The sequence below is a fragment of the Aotus nancymaae genome, unplaced genomic scaffold, assembly GCF_030222135.1.
Source record: "Aotus nancymaae isolate 86718 unplaced genomic scaffold, 86718_ANA_hifiasm-v0.15.2.pri h1tg000029l, whole genome shotgun sequence".
Classification (NCBI taxonomy): Eukaryota; Metazoa; Chordata; class Mammalia; order Primates; family Aotidae; genus Aotus; species Aotus nancymaae.
Genome location: NW_026988442.1, coordinates 43,525,795 through 43,550,494, shown reverse-complemented (window position 1 = coordinate 43,550,494; position 24,700 = coordinate 43,525,795). Strand labels below are relative to the sequence as shown.

At 37.9% G+C, this 24,700-nt stretch overlaps 1 protein-coding gene and 1 long non-coding RNA gene across 4 annotated transcripts in view; one reads left to right on the top strand and one right to left on the bottom strand.

Annotated features, from left to right (window-relative positions):
* The window catches only part of LOC135276984 (uncharacterized), a 41,815-nt gene extending 19,418 nt beyond the window's left edge, over window positions 1-22,397 (top strand). Inside the window, exon 4 of the long non-coding RNA XR_010344589.1 lies at window positions 22,312-22,397. This is a non-coding gene — a long non-coding RNA (uncharacterized LOC135276984). The remainder of the gene's footprint in view (window positions 1-22,311) is intronic.
* Window positions 1-24,700, bottom strand: part of ABCB11 (ATP binding cassette subfamily B member 11) — a 124,641-nt gene that overhangs the window by 54,143 nt on the left and 45,798 nt on the right. For all 3 annotated transcript variants that reach the window (XR_010344588.1, XM_021672504.2, XM_064382637.1), the window contains 8 exons: window positions 20,980-21,154; window positions 14,407-14,520; window positions 11,158-11,268; window positions 8,695-8,820; window positions 6,791-6,994; window positions 4,981-5,151; window positions 4,288-4,489; window positions 3,364-3,433 (listed from right to left, as the gene is read on the bottom strand). Coding sequence is in view for 2 of the 3 variants with exons in the window: in XM_021672504.2 (XP_021528179.2) it covers window positions 3,364-3,433; window positions 4,288-4,489; window positions 4,981-5,151; window positions 6,791-6,994; window positions 8,695-8,820; window positions 11,158-11,268; window positions 14,407-14,520; window positions 20,980-21,154 (1,173 nt within the window). In the remaining variant the exon portion in view is untranslated. The remainder of the gene's footprint in view (window positions 1-3,363; window positions 3,434-4,287; window positions 4,490-4,980; window positions 5,152-6,790; window positions 6,995-8,694; window positions 8,821-11,157; window positions 11,269-14,406; window positions 14,521-20,979; window positions 21,155-24,700) is intronic.

The window sequence follows — 24,700 nt, the reverse complement described above, 5'->3', positions numbered from 1 at the left end:
ATGGAAAGTCAAAGGAAAAAGAAATGTGTGGCAGGTGTTACCAAGGCAAGATTCATGGATGAGGTGGCTAAGGTAGGATTTGGGGATTTGTAGATTAGAGAAAAGAGCATTTCTTACTCGGAGAACAGTATAAACAGAAGCATGGAGACAGGAGAGAACAGGGTTGCTTTCTGAATATACTGAGTACATGACAAGCATGAGAAGTGATTGGTTCAGGCTCTACCCTCCCCTTCTCCTCCCCTAGACTCCTGGGAAAGAGACTCCCATTCTCCTCTAGCTTAACCTGAAAGTACTTAGTGCCGGGGGCTGTTGGCAATTATGCTGAGAACTTCAAAAAGAGAAGCTTCCTGAAAAATGAAGCCAACAGTGAAACAGTAGAGCTGAGAAAGGAAGAGAGAGAAACTATTATCTATCTTAGACATATCACTGAAGATCTAGCTTTGCCTGAAGCCAAAGCACCTTTGGAGTATTTAGTTATGTGAGCTGATTCTTTCTCTCTAAAGGTTAAACCAGGTTGGGTTAGGTTTTCAGTCATGTGTAAATAGAGTCTTAAAGGTTAAGAGGCAATGCTGAAGACTGTGCTTTAGAAAGAATCACCTGAAGTAAATGGTTAAAGAGAGAGATTGAGTGATGAGGAGACCTGCATCACCTGTTTTAGTGCCATCTAGAGGAATCTATTTATACATCTTTCTCTACCATTTTGTATCTAAGTGAAATTAGACCAAAACAAATATCAAGGTGGTACCTGCCTACTATATACGCTCATCTAGTCTTCTAGAGAAGGCAGTAATGTGTTAACTGAGTTACTCCAATTTGTTCCCATTTTCTGTTAATGGCACTGCCATCCTCTTAGTCACCCAGGTTCAACACCGTGCATTTGCCTCAAGCCCTTCCTCTTCCTTGCTCTTGCACATTCAGACTCTTGCCAAGTCTCATTATGACCAGGCATTAAACCACTCCTCAATCTGATTTCCTGCCACCAAACTGGCTTCTGGGACACCTCCAGAGACTCCCTCCCACCTAGCCTGAAACTTCACAGCAGTGAAGTAATTTCTTCCAGTTAGGTAACAGAGGTCAGGATGTCTTCTCCAGAAGGTGTGCAGAATAGCTTGTGTCAGCTGGTGAGAACAAGGTGCATGATAGCAGGAGACTTAAGGTCAAAGACCTAAAAAGCAAATGCAGAACAATGGACGCCAAGGTGGGAGTCTGTGGAGGAGGAGAGGCCATCAACATATGACTGACTACCTTCCAGTTCTGAGTATGGGAAGACCTATGTCCTTGACCCCTCGGATATCTTCTTTATATTTTTTAAGTTTCTTTCTTTCACCATTCTCCAGATCATTCCAGCTGTCTAGCCTAGGCTGTCATGAGGCCATGGGCAGTGCATGTGCTAGGCAGGTTTACCTCTCATCCACCAGAAACACCACCCCTTTTCAGAAACTGACAACATCTATCCCTCCCCTTTTCTGAAGCTGTGTACCACTTCTCACTGCAAATAAAAACAACTAACTTGGGGGAATAAATACTCTCTTTCTCAACATTATTATTTAGGAAACTTGTGGCTGTTATCTATTAAATTGTTCTTGAACCTAAAATATATTGCTGAAAAGGAACTTAGCCATCAGAAAAACTGAAACCAAAGAAATAAGATACATATTAACACTTCATTTAGTCATCTTTTAGCAAAAAAAAAAAAAAGAAAAAAAAAAATCTATCAGCATATACAATGAGATATTTTAACAGACTTTCTTACTCAAATGTACAAATTTTTCTCTGCAGGAGGTTAATAGCTCCTTTCTGTGTGTAGATGTATTTCTGGAGTTCTCATCCTAATCACCAAAATGTAGCATTTGTGAGAAATTATAGGGAAATTAATATTCACATTAAAATGTTTATCTAGTCCTGATAATAAACTGCAAATACATTACTTAGCATGGGTAGGATTTTGTTCATTTGGAGTGTTAAGAAAATATTTATTTTCTTGTCGGCCTGATCATAAGAAACATCTTCACTTTGCCACCTTTAACCTAGTGACCAAAAGAGATGCCTACTCATTCTCTGTGTTTAAGAAGTTAGTTGATATTTTCAGGTTGTGATTCTAATGATTTGAATGATTTAAATGTAGTACTTCATCAGAAAAGCACGACTAAACTTAATACCAGGTGCCTATAACATTGTTTTATACCTTTTACATGATAGAGTAATGTGAAGCTATTGCTTTATTTGCCAAATTCAATAAATTCAATCAAATGAGCATTTCTTAAAATTTGTTTGAATAAACTTGTTCTCAAAAAGAAAGATAGGAAAACCCAAGTCTGAAAATTCAGATTGTTAAAGAAAAGGTATACTAGGGCCTGAATATTTTTCTACATCTGAAAATAAATACACTACTTTTTGTGAGCTATTCTTTGAATATTTAAACAAATAAATCTGTGTTTGAACTACTTGGAATTGTTAGCTGAAATTTTTGTTTTAAGGCTCTTTAATGACTTTTCAGTAAATAATTATCCATCTTGAATGAGCAAGTCCTATCTCTGAGACTTTGCACAGCCCTGCATTAAATGTCCTAGAAATGGAAAGGGCAATTGTAGAGAGATTGCTGCTATTTCATTGCCTATTAATAATTTTCTGACTTAGGAAAAAATATCCTGAATAACAGTTATAAATATAGACAAACACTCCTGGGCAGAATTCTGCTTAATACACAGACTTTTAACATTAGAGGAACAATTTTATTGAAACTCTTAAACCAGGATGAAAGACTAAAGTGTACAGCCTCACTAATACATACTCCAAAAATATATTTTGAAGGTAAACACCTTTATATTGATCCAGAGAAAAATAAATAACTCTTATTTAGGAAAATCCTTTTTAAAAGCTAAAAATTACATTTCTTATTTCATCTAGTTAAGGAGTGACTTGACTTCAGATGGGTTACTCTGACAGCAGAAGTGTTTGTAATTCAATTGCAACTCAGTAGATTGAAAAATGGAGCTAAAGGCATGAATTTGACCTTCATATAAGACAGTGTTTCATACCACAGTTAGCTTGGAGCAGAGAATCACTAAACACAGATTTAAAAAAAGAAATCCTCTTTCTAAGCTCAATACACAACATTTTAACCATAAAGCATCTCCATCACAACCCAATAAGACGAGAAACTAAACAAAAAGCCATGAGTCAAAGAGAGAAATGTCAATATAGCAACCAAGGATCATTTGCATGTTTATATTTGACCAGACCTAGCAGTCTACTCAGAGTTTCCTCCTTGTTGTACCTGAGATATTCCCTGAGGATTATGACTGCAGAGGATTCCTAAGAATATTTGGAAACCTTGAAATCTGCCCCATGGCTTGAGCTTACCTTAAACTATCCTGGTAGCTTCCTCTGCTAAAGCTCCTCACAAGCATGCCATCTTCAGTTGCATCTTTTCCTACTCAACACAGCATGAACAATTCTTTAGTATGTACAATAAACAGAACCATATCTAAGTAGAATTCTTTACTATGTTTGCTTAGAATATAATTACTCTGTCCAATGCCAAAACATTCTGTTAACTTTATTGCAATAAATAAAACTTGGGACTTGTCTTGCAGATTTGAACAAAAAATTTCAAAATACTCAGTAAGACTGAGACATTTGAACCATACAATAGCCTATTACCTCTACAGAAATAGGTATTTTTTGGCATAAATCATAAAAAATTTAAGAGAAGTCCAGCAGAAATAGCAAAAAAAAAAAAAAAAAAAAAAGAAACACTGAACGTTTCAAAAGTCTATTCAGAATAACCCTCATATGCTAAATGTATATAGTAGTTACATCTAGTGGAGTGAAATTGTGCAGAAAGTTTAGAGTGGATGGTTAATTTAGACTGGGGTAACCACCAAGTCTGAAAATTCAGACTGATTAAAAAGAAGGTGCACTAGAACCTGAAGTATCTATCTGCATTTGAAAAGAAGTATTACACTTTCTAGTCATTGATTAATTCACTCAGCCAATAAGCATGAAACTTCTACTGCATGTAGGACGCACTCTAGGAAGCCTCTTCTATTTGCACAGGGTAAAACAAAAAAGGAGATGGAATTGAAAGTTAGAAGACCTTGGTTTTAGTGCTATAACTGGATCAGATAGCTTAGCCTCCTGAGCTTCAGTTGTTTCCTTTACTGTCCATATAATGCCTGCCAGAGTTGTTTGGAGAACAGTGGGTACTGAAATACATAGAGAAACATAAAGCACCATAGACATTCGCTATTTAATATAATATACAATATGGGAAAAAGCACTTGCCCTTTATCTCCTCTTCATTAAGGGGTTGATTTCCTTGACTTTGCAAAGTCACTAGAGTGAAGTAAACACCTTTCCTTTCCAACAGTTCTTCATGGGTGCCTCTTTCCACTGCGGTGCCATGTTCAAACCCAATAATGGTATCTGCCGCTCTGACTGTGGACAAGCGATGAGCGACTGAAATGATTGTGTGCCCGTGCCGAATCTGTAAGAATGTGCAGTGCACCATTAAACAAGACTGTAAGACAGAGCTGACGCTGACTTTTGGATCGTCTCAGAATCCACAAGTCAGATCCTTGGTCCCTGGAAATATTTTTAAATAGGCTCCGCAGACATTAGAAAAGGCCAGCACATTTTCTTGCAACCATAAACCCAATCACACGCTGGCCCTGTTGCTGCCATTAATCAACAGCTAAAAAAAAATTTTTTAAGTTATTTAAAAAATATCATAAGCTAGTCTTAACAAGATTTAAACATTTACATGGGTAGCTTTTGGAAACAAATTATAACTTTCTTCTGGTCAACTGTGAAGAAAATTGTAGTCAGCTAATATTTTCTAAACAATCAGACTAGGTGCATGAACCCATGTAGTATCAATTACTTCTATTCCTCCCACCCCACAAGGAGCTGCCTTTCCTGCAGCAGCACAAGCATTTCCATGTGGACCTGTAAAATGGACTGAGGTGTTCCACAAACCTTACTCAGTGCTTCCTGCACCATAGCTTCACTCTCATTGTCCAGAGCTGAGGTGGCCATGTCCAAAAGCAGAATCTTGGGATTTCGGATGAGGGCTCTGGCGATGGCTACCCTTTGTTTCTGGCCGCCACTCATCTGGCCTCCTCCTTTTCCAACGAGGGTGTCAAATTGCTAGGAGGAAGGTGATACCAGTCATGAAGGGAGAAGAATTTGATGGCTTCTGATAGTGATCCACTACAATGGCCTTTCTATTATAGCTTTCTTTTCAGGCACGAATTCTCACTGGTCCAACTTCCACTGAAAGAAACATCCCTTCCCAAAACGGATTATTGTCTAGTCAATATTTATGTGTGAAATAAAGAAAGTGATTTATGCTTTTATTTCAGGGTTTACTGGGCTGTATAAGTGTTCCCCTTTAGCTCGACTTTAAATAAGATTTTTCAACCAAAATGAAAATTGGTCACGGTTCTAAATATCTACCTTAGAGGATTAAAGCACAGAGCAAATACTTGTCTCTTTTCTCTAGCTAGACATACAGCAAAACATAACGCAAAGGCTGTTTTTATACTGTGACTAAAGGATCAAACTAGCTTTATAGTGATTATCACTGACAGCAGATGGTTACTGATTATCTCGTGGGCCTAGCATAACATTGGAATCTAATACTTAGGGGTCAGTGGTCAGACACTTATCTTGCTTATTACTAACCAACATGAATTGAGCCCCCACCATTCATAAAGCATGGTGTTAAGCTTTTTACACATTATTATCTCTTTTAGTTCTCATAGATACCTTATGAGGCAGGTACTGTTATTCTCAACCAACGAATAAGAAAACACTAGGACCAAAGAGGTAAACTTGAGAAAAAGTTCATAAAGCTTGTAAATAGAGAAGCTGGGATTTTTATCAAGGCAGTCCGGTTCTAAAGCTTTATGTTCATTAAGTATTAGGCTATATCATACTGACAGCTGCAATCCTATTCATAAAGAGAATTTAAAAGACTGAAGAGGAAGTATTCGACATCGCTTGACTCTGGAGGCAGACCACCTCAGTATGAACCTTGCCTTTCCCACTTACTTGGTATATAGCCTTGAGCAAGCTATTTGACCTCTTAGAACCTCAGTTTCCCATCTGTAGATGGAGGTAATAACCTTAGCTGCTTAACAGGGTGGTTGTGACGATTTAATGAGTTAATAGATGTGACGTGCTTAGAACAGTGCCTGGCATGTAGTAAGCACCATATATATGTTAACTCTAAATAATAACTCTTCTTTGACTTGGCAGACCATCAGTGGCAAAATCCATTTAAGTATAATGCTGAGGAGTTGGTTTTCGCAGTTGTTGTTGCTTAGAATAGAGATATATGAGGAATTGTTTTTGACACAAAATTAGCTGCCTAAGCACAGGGCAATTAAAGAGTAGACATCATGAGATTATTGTGCAAGTTACTGCCACATGACATTTAGCATCTGCTTAGACAAATGCTTAATAAAAGGAATAAGGACATTAGATCTATGTCAAAGGAGTTTTAAAAAAGATAGTCCCCCAGTTTGGTAGATTTTTAATATATTACCAACAAAGGGAGCTTTCAAAAGAAAACTTCCTTGTTTTTGATAGATTTTGAACATATAAATGATGTATTTTCAGATGAAAGGAAAAACTCATGGTACTTTTTCAGGCATGAAACTAAAACATGGCCTTAAGAATTTAACGGCTTGGGAATCATATGAAAAGAAATGTGTATAATTGTGCAACTTTTTTTCCTACTATGACTTCTTGGTTTCCTCCAGGAAGGCATGGCTAGGGGTACCTGTGGCAGGTCCATGATGAAGTTGTAGGCATTGGCCTCCTTGGCAGCTCGGACTATGTCTTCCATTGTAGCATCTTCCCTGCCATAGCGAATATTTTCTGCAATGGTGGTAGAGAACAGAACTGGCTCTTGCTCCACTATCCCAATCTGATCTCTAAGCCACTGAATGTTAAGAGAGCGAATGTCGTGGCCATCCATGGTCACCTAGAGAGCATGGGCACAACGTCACAACTTTTGGAATCTTTCAGCGTTCTGGATCATAATATTATGTCATACTTGACCAATGGTGAGAAAAAATAGAGGCCACTAAGATTCTGATGGAAACAATTCCTCTTGAAATGTGGTTCGTTGGATGATAATATGTAATTGAAATCAAGTATAGCTGCAGAACGACTCATTATAGAAACATAAATGATGTAAACAAAGGTCACTTAATTTAACACCACTGGCCCAGGAAAGGACAAATTTTTGACCCCTCAGTTATTCATTATATTTTAAATATTTGTATATCTTTTGACTTTTCACTGAAAATGGACTCAAAAGATACAGTAAAAATAAGCAATGATCCCTCTCTTGTATATAGGGTTTATAATAAGCCTTACTTTTTGCCCAGATTCATCAAATAACACTTTGTTGTTCAAAAGCAAATAAAACTGTCAGTGGGAGCATTAAAAATCACTATTAGTAAAAATCTTACATCAAGAAACTGATTTCTATATATTCAGAGTGCAGTTATGGTGGTATGTAGTAAAGAATACCCAATCAGAGATGAGATGTCTGTGAAAAAGGAAAACTTTGTTATATTTGCCATGCCTGTGTAATAGTCTATGCACGAGAGAGAACTCATTTTGTTGAAGCCGTTAAATACACCGTTAAACCATTCCATCTCAAGGCATCAAAGAGATACTGACAAGAATGATTTTGAGACAGAGTGAAAAGATCACAGGCTTTGGCACGCAGCACACCTGGATTCAATCCTGGCTTGGTCATTTACCAGCTCAGTGACCCTAGACAAGTCTCCGTCTCTCTGACTCTCTGCTTCCTTGTTTGTCAAATGGGCTTATGTACCTTTGGGGGTCATTGTGACAATAAGTAATCATTTTAATAAAGTATCTGACATACAATATGTAATAAATAAATGGCAATTCCTAATACTCATTTTCTTAGTTTCGACCTATGATTACAGAAAAAAGTGACTACGTGGGTTTATAAAATTATACCATTTTTAAAAACCCAACTTCTTGAAGCAGTAATCAAGGACTGCTCTCTCTTAATTTCAAGGCCTGTTATTATTCCTGTGTTTAGTGTTTGGCGAACTTAAGAACACAATTATATTTTTGTTATAATACAAAGAAAAAAGTGTAATAGATAGTTCACTGAAGAAGCAGCAATAGCATTTTAAATGCACAGTTATGCATAGCTAAGCAATGGGGATACATTCTGAGAAATGTGTCTTTAGGCGGTTTCATCAATGGTGAACATCACAGTGTAGTTACACAAATTTATACATATATAAATGTCCTAGCACCATTACTAAATATCAATCATTTCCCTTACTTGATCTGCAATGCCAACATCAACTGACAGATATCAGATTTCTATATATGTTCTACTATAATCTTATGGAACCACCATCATATATGCAATCCATGATTGACTGAAATGTTGTTATGCCACACATGACTGTATCTGCACATTCTGTTACATTACATAGTGAATGGAATTGACTGGTTATTCATTGTTACCATGTAGGGAGCTTGTCCCATCAGTTCAGTAACAAATCATTAATTAACTATGCGTGCCAGGACAGTCTCAATGTATGCTACACCTTTCTGTTTGATCAGTATATTGCCATTTGCACTTTGCTGTCCCCACGTGTTGAGGAGTCTCTGGAAGACACCCACCATTCCTTCACAGGGGTCATAGAAGCGCTGAATGAGCTGCAGTGCTGTACTTTTTCCAGCTCCACTGGGTCCTACCAGAGCTGTCATTTCCCCTGGTTTAATGACCATGTTGAGGTTATTTAGAATCTGGAGAAGAAAGAAAACAGCAAAGTTCGGATTGTCACTGTTTACCAAATCAAACAATTAGGCTACAAGTGCAGATGTTTTATGTTGATACCGTGTGTCTGTGTGCGTGTTTATGTATGCCCCCAAGGCAATGTCCACTGATATCTATCAATAACCAGCAAAAGAAAACATTGGCAAGGATGAGGCTTTGGCATTTAGCACACTACTCAATTATTTAACTGAGAGCCATGACCAAGAAATAAAATGATGTACATTAACACAGGTGAAGTAAATAAGCCATGTTAACTTTTAAAATTATGTTCCAAAATCTAACTTAAAACACTCCTGACATACTAGGATAAGGAGACTGTGCCAATTAGTTAAAGAAAAGAATTAAGTTAGAGATATAGTACTAATTTACTGATTGTGGATTAAGAAGGCAATTTCCAGATTTTAAGCCATCCTTCATGTGTATGGTGTATGAACATACCATTTGAACATACACATCCTTCATGTGTATGGTGTTTGAATATACCATTTGCTGGCCTGTACTGGATGTAAGCTCCCAGAGGAAGCAGACATCAAATGTGCTTATTTATCATTATAGTGCCAGTACAATGTGGCACACAGCAGGGTTATATACATAGTTGTACCACGAATAAATACATATAGGTTTAAGTAAGAAGATTTTATTTCACTATTAAAAGTAATGATGAAAAGTGCAATTACTTTTGCACCAACTAATATAAGGTAAGTTTTAGCTATCCATTCAAAAATGTTTACTGAGTGTATACTACTTTGTAATTTATAATTTACAAAGCATTTTTACATACATTATAACATTTGATGTTTAGGCACACATGTAATAGATAATAAAAATATACTTTAAATATATTTTAAAATATACTTTAAATATGTAATTAGAATATATATTTACTCATGTTTTAAATATTTATGTATATAATGTAGGTAAATGGAGATACACACATATTTTTACATTTGTTATATATATTTATAGATATATTTGTATTTACCTCATATCTATAATGTAGGTATGTATAGACATAAAATGTAGGTAAATATATATTTACAATCATATATTTATGTATTATATATTATAAATGTTATATAATATAAATATTTACCTGTATTATATGTTTACCTTCTCTGTGTACATATGCATATATTCAAAGAAAGAGTGATATATATATATAAAATAGGTATGTAGTGTCAGAATTAAGTTATGCTAACAAAATGGGATTTAGTTCTGTGGGGATAATAGAAATATTATTAAGAGAGAGTGGCTAGCCGGGCGCGGTGGCTCAAGCCTGTAATCCCAGCACTTTGGGAGGCCGAGGCGGGTGGATCACGAGGTCAAGAGATCGAGACCATCCTGGTCAACAAGGTGAAACCCCGTCTCTACTAAAAATACAAAATTAGCTGGGCATGGTGGCGCGCGCCTGTAGTCTCAGCTACTCGGGAGGCTGAGACAGGAGAATTGCCTGAACCCAGGAGGCGGAGGTTGCGGTGAGCCGAGATCGCACCATTGCACTCCAGCCTGGGTAACAAGAGCGAAACTCCGTCTCAAAAAAAAAAAGAGAGAGTGGCTAGAGATACTCTGTTGAAAATGAGGAATAAGTCTAATCTGAAAGCCAATTCATTCAGGGGTAGTAGATCCTAATTTTCCTGTAGAGTAAATTGCCTTTAAAGATAATTTAAAGGCAGGAAATTAAAACTTTTTCACCATGTGCCCTGAACAAGACACATGAGCATAATATCACAAGGATACCTTCCTATAAGTGCTGATACAGTGACCCTAGTGAATTTACAGATGGGAAATAAACGTCTACATAATGGCAGCTTTCCTTTGCCATTTCATACCCTATACTCAGCGTCCTCCACTTTCTGCAGTCTCTACAAAGGTTGGGAGGGACCTGTGCTGCTTGATTGTTCTAACTGTCATTTATCTAACACGTGCTTAGAAAGACAGGACGTGCCTCTACAGAGGTTGGGAGGGATCTGTGCTTCTTGATTGTTTTAATTGTCATTTATCTAACACGTGCTTAGAAAGACAGGACCTGCCACTCATTTCAACAGAGCGTCATAGAGTTCATTTAGCCTGAATGTGCTGCCAGACTGTGTCCCAACAAGAGGGATTTGCACATTATGGTTATCACAAAGGAATGTGGTGTATCACCTGAGATAGCCAACACCCAAGGATACTTCCAGAGAAATACACCTCCATTCCCTATTCCTGGGAACTGAGTCAGGCTTCAGAAAATAAGCAATCTGTGGTTCTGCAAATAAATCATCAAAGAAGAAAACATCCGTTGTCCTGGGGAAAAGACAAGCTCTTACCTTCACCTCTGGTCGGGAAGGATAGTGGAAGGTCACATTATGGAATTCAATTTCACCCTTGATTCGATCCAACTTGTAACCATCTTCTGACATGCAGTCAATGATGGGTTTCTGGAGTGGAATACAAAAGGGACACAGTGTAAATTTAAACTAAGACACACAACTCAATTCAAATTGCAAATTCAAACCAAGAAACATCTTTGGCATGTCTCTACAATGTTTCATCTGGTTGTTGCTCTGATATATGAGTAAATTCAAATGAACATGCATACATTTATTGTCCATCTTAGTTTGCAAGTGTCTTAATTTGAATTTACCTATATACAGAGCAATAACCAGATAAAATATTGCAGAAAAATGCCAAAGATGTTTCCACATTAAATATTTATTAATAATAGTGAGAATAATGACTACTTACTGAGATATTACTGAGATATTATATATTAATACAATACATATTTAATTAATTTAATTGCTATTATTTAGTTATTACTGAGATATTATATAATATAGTAGTATTATATAATACATATGTTATATTAATATAAATGTGTAATATATGTTAACAATATATTATATATTGTATATTATTATTATATTACTAAGTTAATATAGGAGACAATGTACAAGGTGTTTTTCTGCTTTTATTTACGTAATTGTCACCATGACCAAACTAGACAGGTGATATGCCCATTTTTCAGTTGAAGAAGGGGAGGAATTGCAGAGATATTAAGTTTCTAGGGCCATGAAACTAGTCAACCAATCTGGGGTCCAAGGGTATTCTACATTTGAGTATCTATGGTAGATGATGATTACAACTGAGTGTTCCTAAATGATGTCTTCAAATGCTACCAACTTTTGATTGTTGTCCTGAATTTCACCTTTTTTGCTAGCAGGAAGCACAATCTAGAATTTAACCACTCTGGTTAATCAGACAAAAGTGAGGGCCTCCTTCTGCTACCAGAACACTCCAGCATCATCTTTTTCCTTTGTCCATAACTAGTGATGGAAATTCATCAATGTATTAGTCCATTTTCACACTGCTATAAAGAATACATGAGACTGGGAAATTTAGAAAGAAAAGAGTTTTAATTGATTCACAGTTCCAAATGGTTGGGGAGGCCGCAGGAAACTTACACCATGGTTGAAGGCAAAGGGGAAGCAAAGCACGTCTTACATGGTGGCAGGAGAGAGAGCACACAAGGGAAAATGCCACTTTTAAACCATCAGATCTCGTGAGAACTCCCACACTATCACAAGAACTGCGTGGGAGAAACCGCTCCTATGATCCAATCACTTCCCACCAGGTTCATCATGGGGATTACAAGTAGAGATAAGATTTGAGTGGGGACATAAAGCCAAACCATATCAATCATCTTGGCTCTATTGAGGAGTATAACAGAATCTATCTCCTTACTGGGTTGCTAATAAAGACAATAAATGCCTTAATGTTTTAGTTTCAGGGTACTTTTAGAGTCATCATCCTATTTAAGCATATAACAACCTTAAGAATGAGGTAGAATTTGCACAGAGCAACATTAACTGTTTTTTTTTTTTTTTAGGAGACAGGCCACCCAGGCCAGAATGCAGTGGCATGATCATAGCTCACTGCTTCCTCAAACTCCTGGGCTTAGGCCATCCTCCCACGTCAACCTCCTGATTAATTGGGATTATAGGCATGTGCCACCACACCCAGCTACTTTTTATATTTTTGTAGAGACAGGGTTCTCCAGGCTTGTCTCAAACTCCTGGGCTCAAGCTATCCTCCTTGCTGGGCCTTCTAACATGATAGGATTGCAGGTGCGAACTGCTAATGCCCGGCCATTGATGAACATTTTCATGTGGTTTCCAATAATTCCTCTGTATTCCAATATATGAAAGCCCAAAATATAAAACAGATAAAGCAATGAGTCATTTCCTTAGTAGGCTACAGCTTCACTGTTTGGCAAAAAAGTATCAAACAGGGGACAGGGAATCAAACAGTTTCAAGGAACCCACAGATCATCTCTGGATTTCCAGGGCTTGCTCTGTACTCAGCTCAGGACATTTTTTATTTTTAAGAGAGAGAGAAAGAGCAACAGATTGCCAACTTCCCTTTCTCTTCTTAGTTTTTTGTTTGTTTGTTTGTTAGACAGGTTCTCACTCTGTTGCCCAGGCTGGAGTGCAGTGGCGCAATCATGGCTCACTACAACCTCGGCCACCCTGGGCTCAGGTGATCCTCCTACCTCAGCCTCTTGAATAGCGGGGACTACAGGCACATGTCACCATGGCTGGTGAATTTCTGTGTTCTTAGTAGAGACAGGTTTTCACTATGTTTCCGAAGCTGGTCTTGAACTCCTGAGCTCAGGTGATCCACCCACCTCGGCCTCCCAAAGTATTGAGATCACAGGCATAAGCCATCATGCCTGGCCCGGTCTTTGATTTTGACTCCCTAGCTTGACCTCCCGTGTGCTTCCATAGACTAACCAGTAAAGCCCCTTTTTGCCATATTTAGAAGATAAGCACATTTTATGGACATGGCCTTGAAGTCCTGCACGGTATGGCCCTTCTCATGCCTCCAGCCTCTGCCCCTTGCTCAGTCTGTTCAGTTGCACTGGGCTTGTTTCAGCTTCTTCAAATCAGCAGGCTTTTCCCATCCTGGAGGCCTCTCTTCCATGAGTGCCCTCCCTGCTCTTACTTCCCATGCCCTATCTCCCATCCCCCTTTGCATGGCTGACTTTTCTTCAGTTCTCTGCTCAAATACTACCTCCTCAGAGACGCCATCACCACCACTCCCTTTAAAGACTCCTTCCCCCACCCCAGTTGCTGTCACATTGTCCTATTTTATTTCCTTTATTTACTCACTACTCTCTGCTATTGTCTTATATTGGAATGTGCATGCTTCTTTACTGCCTGTCCTCTCCCAGCATGAGTAAAGAACAGGGGTCTTACTTATTCTAGTTCCTTGCTGTATTTGCTCCTTTGAGGCAGGAGAATCGCTTGAACCCGGGAGGCAGAGGTTGCAGTGAGCCGAGATCACACCACTGCACTCAGCCTGGGCAACAAGAGCAAAATTCCATCTCAAAAAAAAAAAAAAAAAAAAAAAGAATTGGAACCAGCGCATGATAGCATTTAATAAGTATCACTGAATTAAGGGACTTGTGATAGCTTCTCATATTTTTACATTAAGGTAAATTCTTCAGGGGTTCATTCCGTGCCCCATCCCCGGCCCCCACCTGTTAATGGCCTTTACTTTTGCCCTTTACATACCCTGTCTATTGTCTCAAAAATGCTTCTGGCTGCTGCACGTCCAGCTGCAAATGCTTCCAAACAAGGAGTGGCATTGCCAAGATTTAAAGCACCTACTATGACACTGAGGAAAATCTGAAATGAAAAGAGAGAGAGATTTTTCATGTGTTTTTGTCAATGTGTAAATAATAATTACTATAATTTGGGTCATCCATGTCAACTCAGGTTTCTCAGAAATACTCTTCTGTGGGTTTGAAAGCTAGCTCTTCAGCTGTTTGAAAACACCCAAAATAGTTTTTGTTCTGTAAAGCATCTCCAATTTTACCACTGTTATAATTTAAAAGACCACTTTATTATTATTATTATTATTATTATTATTATTATTATTACCAAGTATTACTCTTCTACAAAGTGGAACTGTTTTGAAATGAGTAAGAAGTCCTAGCAAGGTAGCGTGTAGGCCAAGGTGTGGACTTGAATAGTGATCTGATAACTGAATTCATTATATAATCAGCCTTGTAGTGGTTTTCTGGTTAAAGCGTTGCCAAAAACAATACAGACACTAAGATCAGCCTGACTATTCTAGACGCTGGTATGTACAAAACCAATCTGCTACTACTGCTGCTGCTGCTATAATAATACTACTAGTATAGTAGTCACTGGTATAACTTCTGCAACTGCTACTAATAACAGTAATAATAACAATAATAACAGGTATGTTTCTAAGTGTTTTATCTGTATTGTTTCATTTTGTCTTTACCACAGAAGAGCAAACAGACAGGTATGGAGGTTTCTGATTTGCACTAGGTCACAACATGTCGTAAATAGTAGAGCAGAATTTGAATCTAGGCTTTTGACTGCCATTCTACCTAGCTCCTAGACTTACTTTTTGCTGGCTACATGCAGGTGGAGTGATCAGGTTTCTGTGCAGACTTGGGGCAGCTGTTCTTTGATTCGCCAATGCAATCATCTCATAACCTTAGAGGAAGTCTACCTGATAATGCCCAGATGTTCCTACCAAATAGCACTCTGTTTTTATTAATATCAGCACTGTTTACAAAGATGAGGAAGAGACAATGAGGTAAATTAAGTTGGCCTCCAGAAGGAATACCAGTATCCTCCTCTCTACCCCGGCAACCAAAGAATGGTCCTACTCTTGAGACTCACATAGAGGACGTTTCATTGGCCAGTCTATTGCCAAGCCAAAGAGTGGTTCTGCATGAATGTAGTCCTTTCCAGGTAACCAAATGATTCTGGTCTATGATGGTTTCCATAGGCCAGACCCTTCCCGTTGGTTCTATCACATTGGGGCAAATTGCTCGAGTCTCTCCTGCTTCTCTTTCTTCCTTGTGACTGGAGGGACTGAAACATGGAGCCTCTCAGCCATGTCTCTTCCTCTTCAGTAACCTCTTTATTCCACAGATCAGGATGATTAACAGGGCCAGGCCAGCCCTATGTAGGTGGTGGGTTAGCCTGCTCATGCTTTCCCCCTAGAGTCCCAGCCTATATATGGGGACAAAAATTCTTTCTTCATCTCCTTTTCCTCAATTATGGCAGGTGGTTCCTCTCATAGGCAGATTATGTAAACTTTCAAGCCCCCATTTCTTCATCTGCAACATTTCTTCATCTGCAACATGTATTCCTATGAAATACCTGCTATGATTATCCTTATAATACAAGGATCAAATGAGATAATGTTTGTAAAGATGATTAATCCAGTGCTAGTCATTTCAATGGTAGTAATGATGATGTTGCTGATGGTGATGAGAGCATTGGGGTCCCACACTTAGGAGCTGGGAAAGGGAGCAGACAGGACACTTCTTAGGGTCTGATTTGGCTTAAGACCACATGCATCAGAGGTCTTTCTACCTCAGCAAAGGAAACGTCCATTGCCCTGGATCCAGGGCCAGCAAACATTTTCTGCAAAAGGGCCAAATAAATATTTTAGGCTTTTCAGGCCATATGTACTCTGAGGTAATTACTCAACTCTGCCATGTAGTATAAAATCAGCCACAGACATATGTCAATAAATGACTGTGACTCTGTCCCAGTGAAATGTTATTTATAAAAACAGGCAGTGAGCTGGATTTGGCCTGTCAGCCACAGTTTGCTGACTCCTGGCTGAATGGAGGCCTAAACTGAAATTTGGGGTCCAACCCTTTGAATGGCTCTCTGGAGGAGTGTGTGAGACAGGACAAGAGCACATTCCCAAACCATCACAGTAGCTAGCAACAGTCCAATAAGCCATCACTTGTCCCTCTGAACATCATATTCTTTAGCCCTGTGAAGAGCAGAAGTAGTATAGACAGAGAGATGGGAAGAGAGACTGCTGTAGAACAATCAAGCTACGGGTGTGCTGGAGGAAAAGGGGTCCATGGCCTCTGGGAAGACAGAGTCAGAGGCAGGAAAACAGTGGTTAATAGGTAGGCCCCAAAGTCAAGGGGACCTGAGTTCAAATCCCTCGCAATGTCACTTGGCACATGTTTCTTGACCTCATGGCCTCAATTTCATTTTTCAGAGGTAGTATAATGACATCAATTACTGAACGAGATTGAGAGCATTAATGCAGCAATTTTACTACATAATATATCACTCACTGCTTGATACTTTATATACATTGAATGAGTGCCACTCTTTATTATGTGATTATTTTTATTAATGAATTCTGAAACTCAAGAGGGTCATGAAAGAGCAACCTTTGCACCATTCAAGTCCCCTTCATCTTTTTCTACCAGAGCACAGAGTACATTTTTTCTCTGTGTACAAGTGATACTAATTAGTCACTTATGTGAACTATTTACCATTTACATCCAATTACCATGCAGCCAGTAACGATTTTGTATATCACAAAAGGTACTAGATTAACCAAATTGTTAATTAGTTTTGTGGATTAAAACACTCAACTCAGCCCATGTACACTCAGCCTTCATAGCTTGCTGCTCAGAAGTTTGGCCAAGATATCACAGGGGGGGTGGAGAGAGAGAGAGAGAGAGAGAGAGAGAGAGAGAGAACAAGGAGTGTAAAGAATGTGTTTCATCTTCCAAAAGGAAATTTTCTCTTAAAGTATAAGCAGAGGCTTACAGAAAGAGGTTGGGAGTAAGAGGTTAATAATTAGTGATTAAAATAGTAGAGACCCCATGATATGCCACGTGTACACATAGCAAGGACTCAAGAAATATCAGTTGAAAGAATAAATTATTTATGAAAGGTAGAGTAGCTTACAGTACAATGGGCAGAAAATTTAAAGATGAGAGCCATAAAATTGTATTCCTATACAGAGAGTTACCAAAGGGCTTTTTATACAAGTGCTTCCAGTTGGAATTGCGCATTATTTGGTTTTCAGTTTACCAATTCACTTTTCCCTCTGAACCATTATTATGGTATCCATATATCCTCTCTTTGTAGGCATGGAACAAAAGGAAAAGTGAGTTTTCTTAATGCATGTCTTCTTGCATAGCAAGTATACATAAGCAGTTATGACTAAAGCCAACTACCGATATCCCTAGTTTGGTAAATGTCAAAGTTCTTAAGAGGAATTGGATCAATAAAGACAAGGGACTATAGTCAAAATTTAGACCTGCAATACTTTACTGGCTTTTCCAATCTGCAAAAACTGTATCTAAGTTGCTAAGAAGTGGTTAAATTATGACAATGGTAACACTTCCCATCTATACGATATCTTTAAAATTTACAAAACACGTTAACCTGTTTTAATATTTAGTTTCTTTAACAAAGTTCAAAAAATGTCAGCTACGCATGTTGCAAAGATAAACGGAATTTAAAAAGTTGTTCTTTGTGTATTATCACATTCTTAATGAAATAAAGTCAGTGGCTTGGAATGAGTATGGTTTCACTTCTGATACTCACTTTATTTGCAAATCACAATACAACTCAATTTTCCCTAGCAATGTATTTATCTTAAAGCAGTAGATTTTGAATTTTAAGCTTTTGGCTAGCAAATTTATGGTATACAAGGTTTTGATATTTTTCATTGTTTGTTTGCTCTACCAAGAATCTGGAGCTTAAAAATTCATTTAAGAAGTTGATATAAAACTACTCCCCATCTACCTGCAAGCCAAATGAAACAAAGATTTCATTTTTTGTTTTCTGACCTCATAGATCTTACCATCTGAGGGTGGAAAGGGGTGGGCACAGTGTAAATAAATGCAAATACTCAATGTCACACAAGCATTTTGAAGAAAAAGTACAGCAAACCACAAAAGAGAATAAAATATGGGTGGGCATAAAAGGTCTGACTGGGAAAGTGACATTCAGCAGAGAATTCAAACAATGATCAGAGTCCAACTGCAACAAGAGACAGCCATAAGCTAAGGAGGAAAGGCCTTGGGAAAGGGAGCAGTATAAGAAGCCTTCCCTGACTGCAGCCACACCTGGTTATCCTGCTATTCACTGTCAACGTTTTCTGTCCTCTATAGCACATCACTATTTGTCTGTATGCATTTACATGATTACTTATTTATTGCTTGTCTTTTCCACTAAACTTTTTTTTCCAGAGCGAAAAAAAAAAAAAAAAAGGCACATTTCTATTGCTCATTGTTGAATCCCCTGCATTTTTTAAGTGTCTGGCACATAGTAGATGCTGAATAATTACTTCTTGAACGAATAACTAGAAGGACAATGAAAATTAAAGTAGCCAAGGCATTAGCTACTTTAGCACAAGTGAACAATAAAGTAGATTTGTATTACCTGTTCAGTTAAGGATGTTATTGACCTGGCATTTTAGTAACTCATTATGTTTCATAAATACATTCACTAGTACATATCTTGGACTATCATAAAGCTAAGTTATATGAGCTGTTAATTTTTAGCTGAGAGATCCGTGACTTTCCATTTTCATGGTATATTTTCTTTTGGACTTAGTCAGAAAATTATCATTTCATAGCTATAAAGTCTTAAGTTAATTTGAAATTGTTAAATTGCTGGTCTCATTAATTCAAATGTTTAGCATCTCTTTACTATAAAATGTGTAAGTATTACTTGTTTCTCTATAAAAATTTCTAGAAGATAACATTGGAAAAATCCTTCTAGACTTTGCCTTAGGCAAAGATTTCATGACCAAGAACCCAAAGCAAATGCAATAAAAACAAAGATTAATAGTTGAGACTTAATTAAACTAAAGAGCTTTTTCACAGCATAGGGAACAGTGAGTAAACAGACAACCCACAGGGTCAGAGAAAATCTTCACAATCAATACATCCGACAAAGGACTAATATCCAGAATCTATAGTGAACTCAAACAAGTTAGCAAGAAAAAACAAACAGTCTCATCAAAAAGTGGGCTAAGGGACCGGGCGCGGTGGCTCAAGCCTGTAATCCCAGCACTTTGGGAGGCCGAGGCGGGTGGATCACAAGGTCAAGAGATCGAGACCATCCTGGTCAACATGGTGAAACCCCTTCTCTACTAAAAATACAAAAAATTAGCCAGGCATGGTGGCACGTGCCTGTAATTCCAGCTATTCAGGAGGCTGAGGCAGGAGAATTGCCTGAACCCAGGAGGCGGAGGTTGTGGTGAGCCGAGATAGCGCCATTGCACTCCAGCCTGGGTAACAAGAGCGAAACTCTGTCTCAAAAAAAACAAGTGGGCTAAGGATATGAATAGGCAATTCTCAGAAGAAGGTATAACTAACCAACAAACATATGAAAAAAATGCTCAACATCGCTAATTATCAGGGAAATGCAAATCAAAACCACAACGCAATATCGCCTTACTCCTGCAAGAATGGCTATAATAAAAAAAAAATCAAAGCATAACAGATGTTGGCATGGAGGTGGTGAAAAGGGAACACTTCTACATGCTGGTGGGAACGTAAACTAGTACAACTATGGAAAACACTGTGGAGATTCCTTAAAGAATTGAACATAGAACTATCATTTGATCCAGCAATCCCACTACTGGGTATGTACCCAGAGGAAAAGAGGTCATTATATGAAAACGATACTTGCACATGCATGTTTATTGCAGCACAATTTGCAATTGCAAAAATGTGGAACTAGGCCAAAAGCCCATCAATCAACAAGTGGATAAAGAAACTGTGGTATATGTATATTTATATGATGGAATACTACTCAGCCATAAAAAGGAATGCATTAATAGCATTCGCAGCAACCTGGATGGGACTGGAGACCGTTACTCTAAGTGAAGTAACTCAGGAATGGAAAGCCAAACATCACATGTTCTCACTCGTAAGTGGGAGTTAAGTTATGAGGATGCAAAGGCATAAGAATGATATTATGGACTTTGGGGACTCAGGGAGAAAGGGTAGGAAGGAAGTGAAGAATAAAAGACTACAAATTAGGTTCAGTGTATACTGTTTGGGCAATAGGTACACCAAAATCTCATAAATCACCGCTAAAGGATTTACTCATGTAACCAAATACCACCTGTTCCCCCCAAAACCTATGGAAATAATTTTTTTTAAAAAAAGGTATTACTTGCTTCTGTAGATGAACTCTATCAAATCATTGGTGCTTTTTTCCTTAAGACATCAAAGTAATAAACAAAATATGGAATCCATGGACTGTCCTGAGATACCAGAAGAAAATGTTACGTCTCAGTCAATAAGATCAAGGTACCTGAACGAGGGTTCCTGGTGTATATTCTCCTTCATCCAGGACAAGTGTGGAGCCGTACCAGAAGGCCAGTGCATAACACAAAAAGATGAGACACCACACAAATCCAGTAAAGAATCCCATCACCATCCCTTTTCTAATTCCCCAACGCTGGGCAAACACAAGATTTTTCTCATACCTGTGAAGAGAAAACGTTTGAGTCCATTTCAGCAGAAACAACTCAAGTTATAATGTTTAAAAAGGGCCATGATGCAGTGGTTTTACAAAATGATCATAAAATCATCCCAAACACAGGGCAGTTTTAGGGAGAAAAATCTTCAATAACCTCTGTGTAGTTTTTAAAAGTTTGTTTCAACCTGGCAATGAAATGTGTTGAAAGGATGATACTTAACAAGCTGCCTGACTGCTGCTTGTATTGCATAGTGAGGTAAGCTTGGCCCTGAGAGAAAAGAATTTTCAACACAAATGTATGAACAAGACAGATCTAGTATTACTTGTGTTTGAAGTGTTTCTGAGAGACATATGATATGTTCCTATCAGAAAATAATGCAACTGGCTTTAAATAAGCAGATCCCCAGGCTTGGAACTAGTGTTTGCACCAACTCATCTATAACTCACCCATCTACCCTGAGGCTGAGATGCTGTGTTGTGACATACTGGTCAGGTTCACAGCCATGAGACGTGGATAACTGAAACTATGTGGAAGTCTCACGCAAGGACTAGGTTTCGGTAATTCTATGGTCTCGCCATTAACAATGGGCATTGTCTCATATATAGCTCAGGCATTCTGAAGCCACCTTCCTACATCTCAAGAATTGAATTCATGGAGAGCTTTTAACCTTTCACAGGATAAAAACTGAAGGTCTATCCTATGTTTATTACCATTTCTAAAACACTACACTGCCTCTTTTATTGACAATAAAAGATAATGTCTTTCATGGTGGAAGAAATATGCTACTGAAATTTTTTACAAGAAATAAAGAACCTCACTCCACAAACCAAAAGAAGTGGGAAAAGGGGGGAAAGAGCATAAGAGGTTGTAAAGCCTATTCCCTTTTTTCCTTGGTGGATTTGGTAGCAACTGAGAATGGCACCATCTTACCAAATCTACAGCATATAAAGTAAGATTTGCTATTCAGTTGGTAGTTGTTTTATAAAAATCAATGCATGGCACATAGTAAGTACTCAGTAAATACCAGATAAATTAAAGAATAAACAAAATTATGTTTTTGACAACTGTATTATTTTGGCCATTTGCGTTTTTCTTTTTATTAAGTGTTAATCTCTAGAATAATGATCTATAACTTATCAATGCTGTTTTTTTTTTTGAGACAGGATCTCACTCTGTCATCCAGGCTGGAGTGCAGTAGCAAGAACACAGCTCGCTGCAACCTTAACCCCCAGACTCAGGTGATCCTCCCACCTCAGCCTCCTGAGTAGCTGGGGCTACAGGTGCACACCACCATGTCCAGCTAACTTTTGTATTTTTTTGTAGAGATGAGGTTTCGCCATGTTGCCCAGGCTGGTCTCAAACTCCTTGCCTCAAGCAATCCACCTGCCTTGGCCTTCCAAAGTGCTGGGATTACAGGCATGAGCCACCATGCTCAGCCTGTCTGATTCAATATAAATATTATAAGACTTTATAAAGAACATGTAACACAGTAACTGAATGTGTTTAATTAAAAAGGTGTTCAATAAAAATGTGTGAAATAGCATTTTGAATTATGATGGCATTTCTTTATTATTTTTAATTGACAAAAGTTATATATATATTTTGGTGTACAACACGATGGTTTGAAGTATGTATAAATTGTGGAATAGCTAAATCAAGATAATTAACATATGCATTACCTCATCCACTTATATTTTGTGTGTATATGTGTGTGTGTGTGTGTGTGTGTGTATGGTGAAAACACTTAAAAATCTACTCTTAGCAATTTTCAAGTACACAATACATTGTTATTAAACATAGTCACCGTGATAGCAACACATTTCTTGAATTTATAAACTGCCTCTTAAGTGTGAATAGGAAGGGTTTCTTTTAGATCACCATGAACCAAATTAAAATAATTACAATTAGATAATTAATAAGTCATTATTTTAAAAATATCTTCAACTTATTACCCCTGACTAACTGAAATTTTGAATCCTTTGGCCAGTGTCTCCACAGTTCTTGCCCAGCCCTTTCCCCTCAAAGCCCCTGGTCACCACTGCTCTGCTCTCTGCCTCTGTGAGTTCAACTTTGTCAGTGAGATCATGTGGTATTTTTCTGTGCCTGGCTTATTTCACTTAACACAGTGTCCTCCACGTTCATCATTTTGCTGCAAATAATAGTATTTTCTTCTTTTTAAAGGCTGAGTAGCATGTTATTGAATGTGGCGTGTAAATATACTTCTTCATCCATATGTCTGTTGATGGGCACTTAGGTTGATTCCATATCTTGGCTATCATGAATAATATTGCAGTGAACACGAGAGTACAGATACCTCTTGACATATTGATTTCATTTCCTTTGGATATGTACCCACTAGTGGGGAGACGGGATCACATGGTAGTTCTATTTTCCATTTTTTGAGGAATCTCCATATTCTTTGGCTGTACCAATTTACTTTCCCCGCAAAAGGGATCCGTGTAACAGAGTTTCCTTTTCCCTAAATCCTTACCAACACTTGGTATCTTTCTTCTTTTTATAATGGCCATTCTTACAGGTATAAGATGATATCTCATCGTGGTTTTGACTTGTGTTTACTTGATGATTAGTGATGTGTGACATCTTTTCAAATACTTGTTAACCATTTGTATGTCTTCTTTTGAGAAATGTCTATTCAGGTCTTTTGGCCATTTTTAATCAGGTTGTTTTCTTGTCACTGAGTTGTTTCTGTTTCTTATATGTACTGGATGTGAACCCTTTATCAGATGTATGGTTTACAAATATTTTCTCTCATTCTATAAATTGCCTCTTCACTCTGTTGATTATTTCCTTTTTGAAGCTTTTTAATTTGATTTACTCCCATCTGTCTATTTTTGCTTTTGTTATTTGCCCTTTTAGGGTTGCATCAAAAAAAAAATCATTGCCTAGACCAATGTCATACAGCTTCTTCCCTATGCTTTCTTCTAGTAATTTTGCAGTTTTATATCCTAAATTTGAGATTTCAATCTATTTTGAGTTGGCATTTGTGTACAGTGTGGGATAAGGATCAAATTTCATTCATCTGCATGTGGATATCCAGTTTCCCCAATATCATTGATTGGAGACTGCCCTTTCCTCATGGTGTTTCTGGCCTCTTTACTGAAAATTGATTGATCATAAATTCATGAACTTCTTTCTGGGCTCTACATTCTTTTTCACTGGTCTGTGTGTCTGTTTCTATGCCAGTACCATGCTATTTTAATTATTATAGCTTTGTAGTAGATTTTGAGATCAGGTAATATGATGTCTCCAGCTTTGTTCTTCTTGTTCAGGATTCCTTTTGCTATCTAAGGTCTTTTGTGATTGCATAAGAAGTGGTAAGAATGGGTATTTTTGTCTTGTTCCTGATCTTAGGAGCAAAAGCTTTGAAATTCCCGCCCTTGAGTATGATTTAGCTGTGGGCTTGTCATATGTGACCTTTATTGTATTGTGGTAGAGTCTTTTTTTTCTTTTCTTTTTTTAGACAAACAGCTTTGTTTGAAATATGGGGACAGCTGAATCCCCCCACATCGGTCTCAGGCCTGGGATGACCAG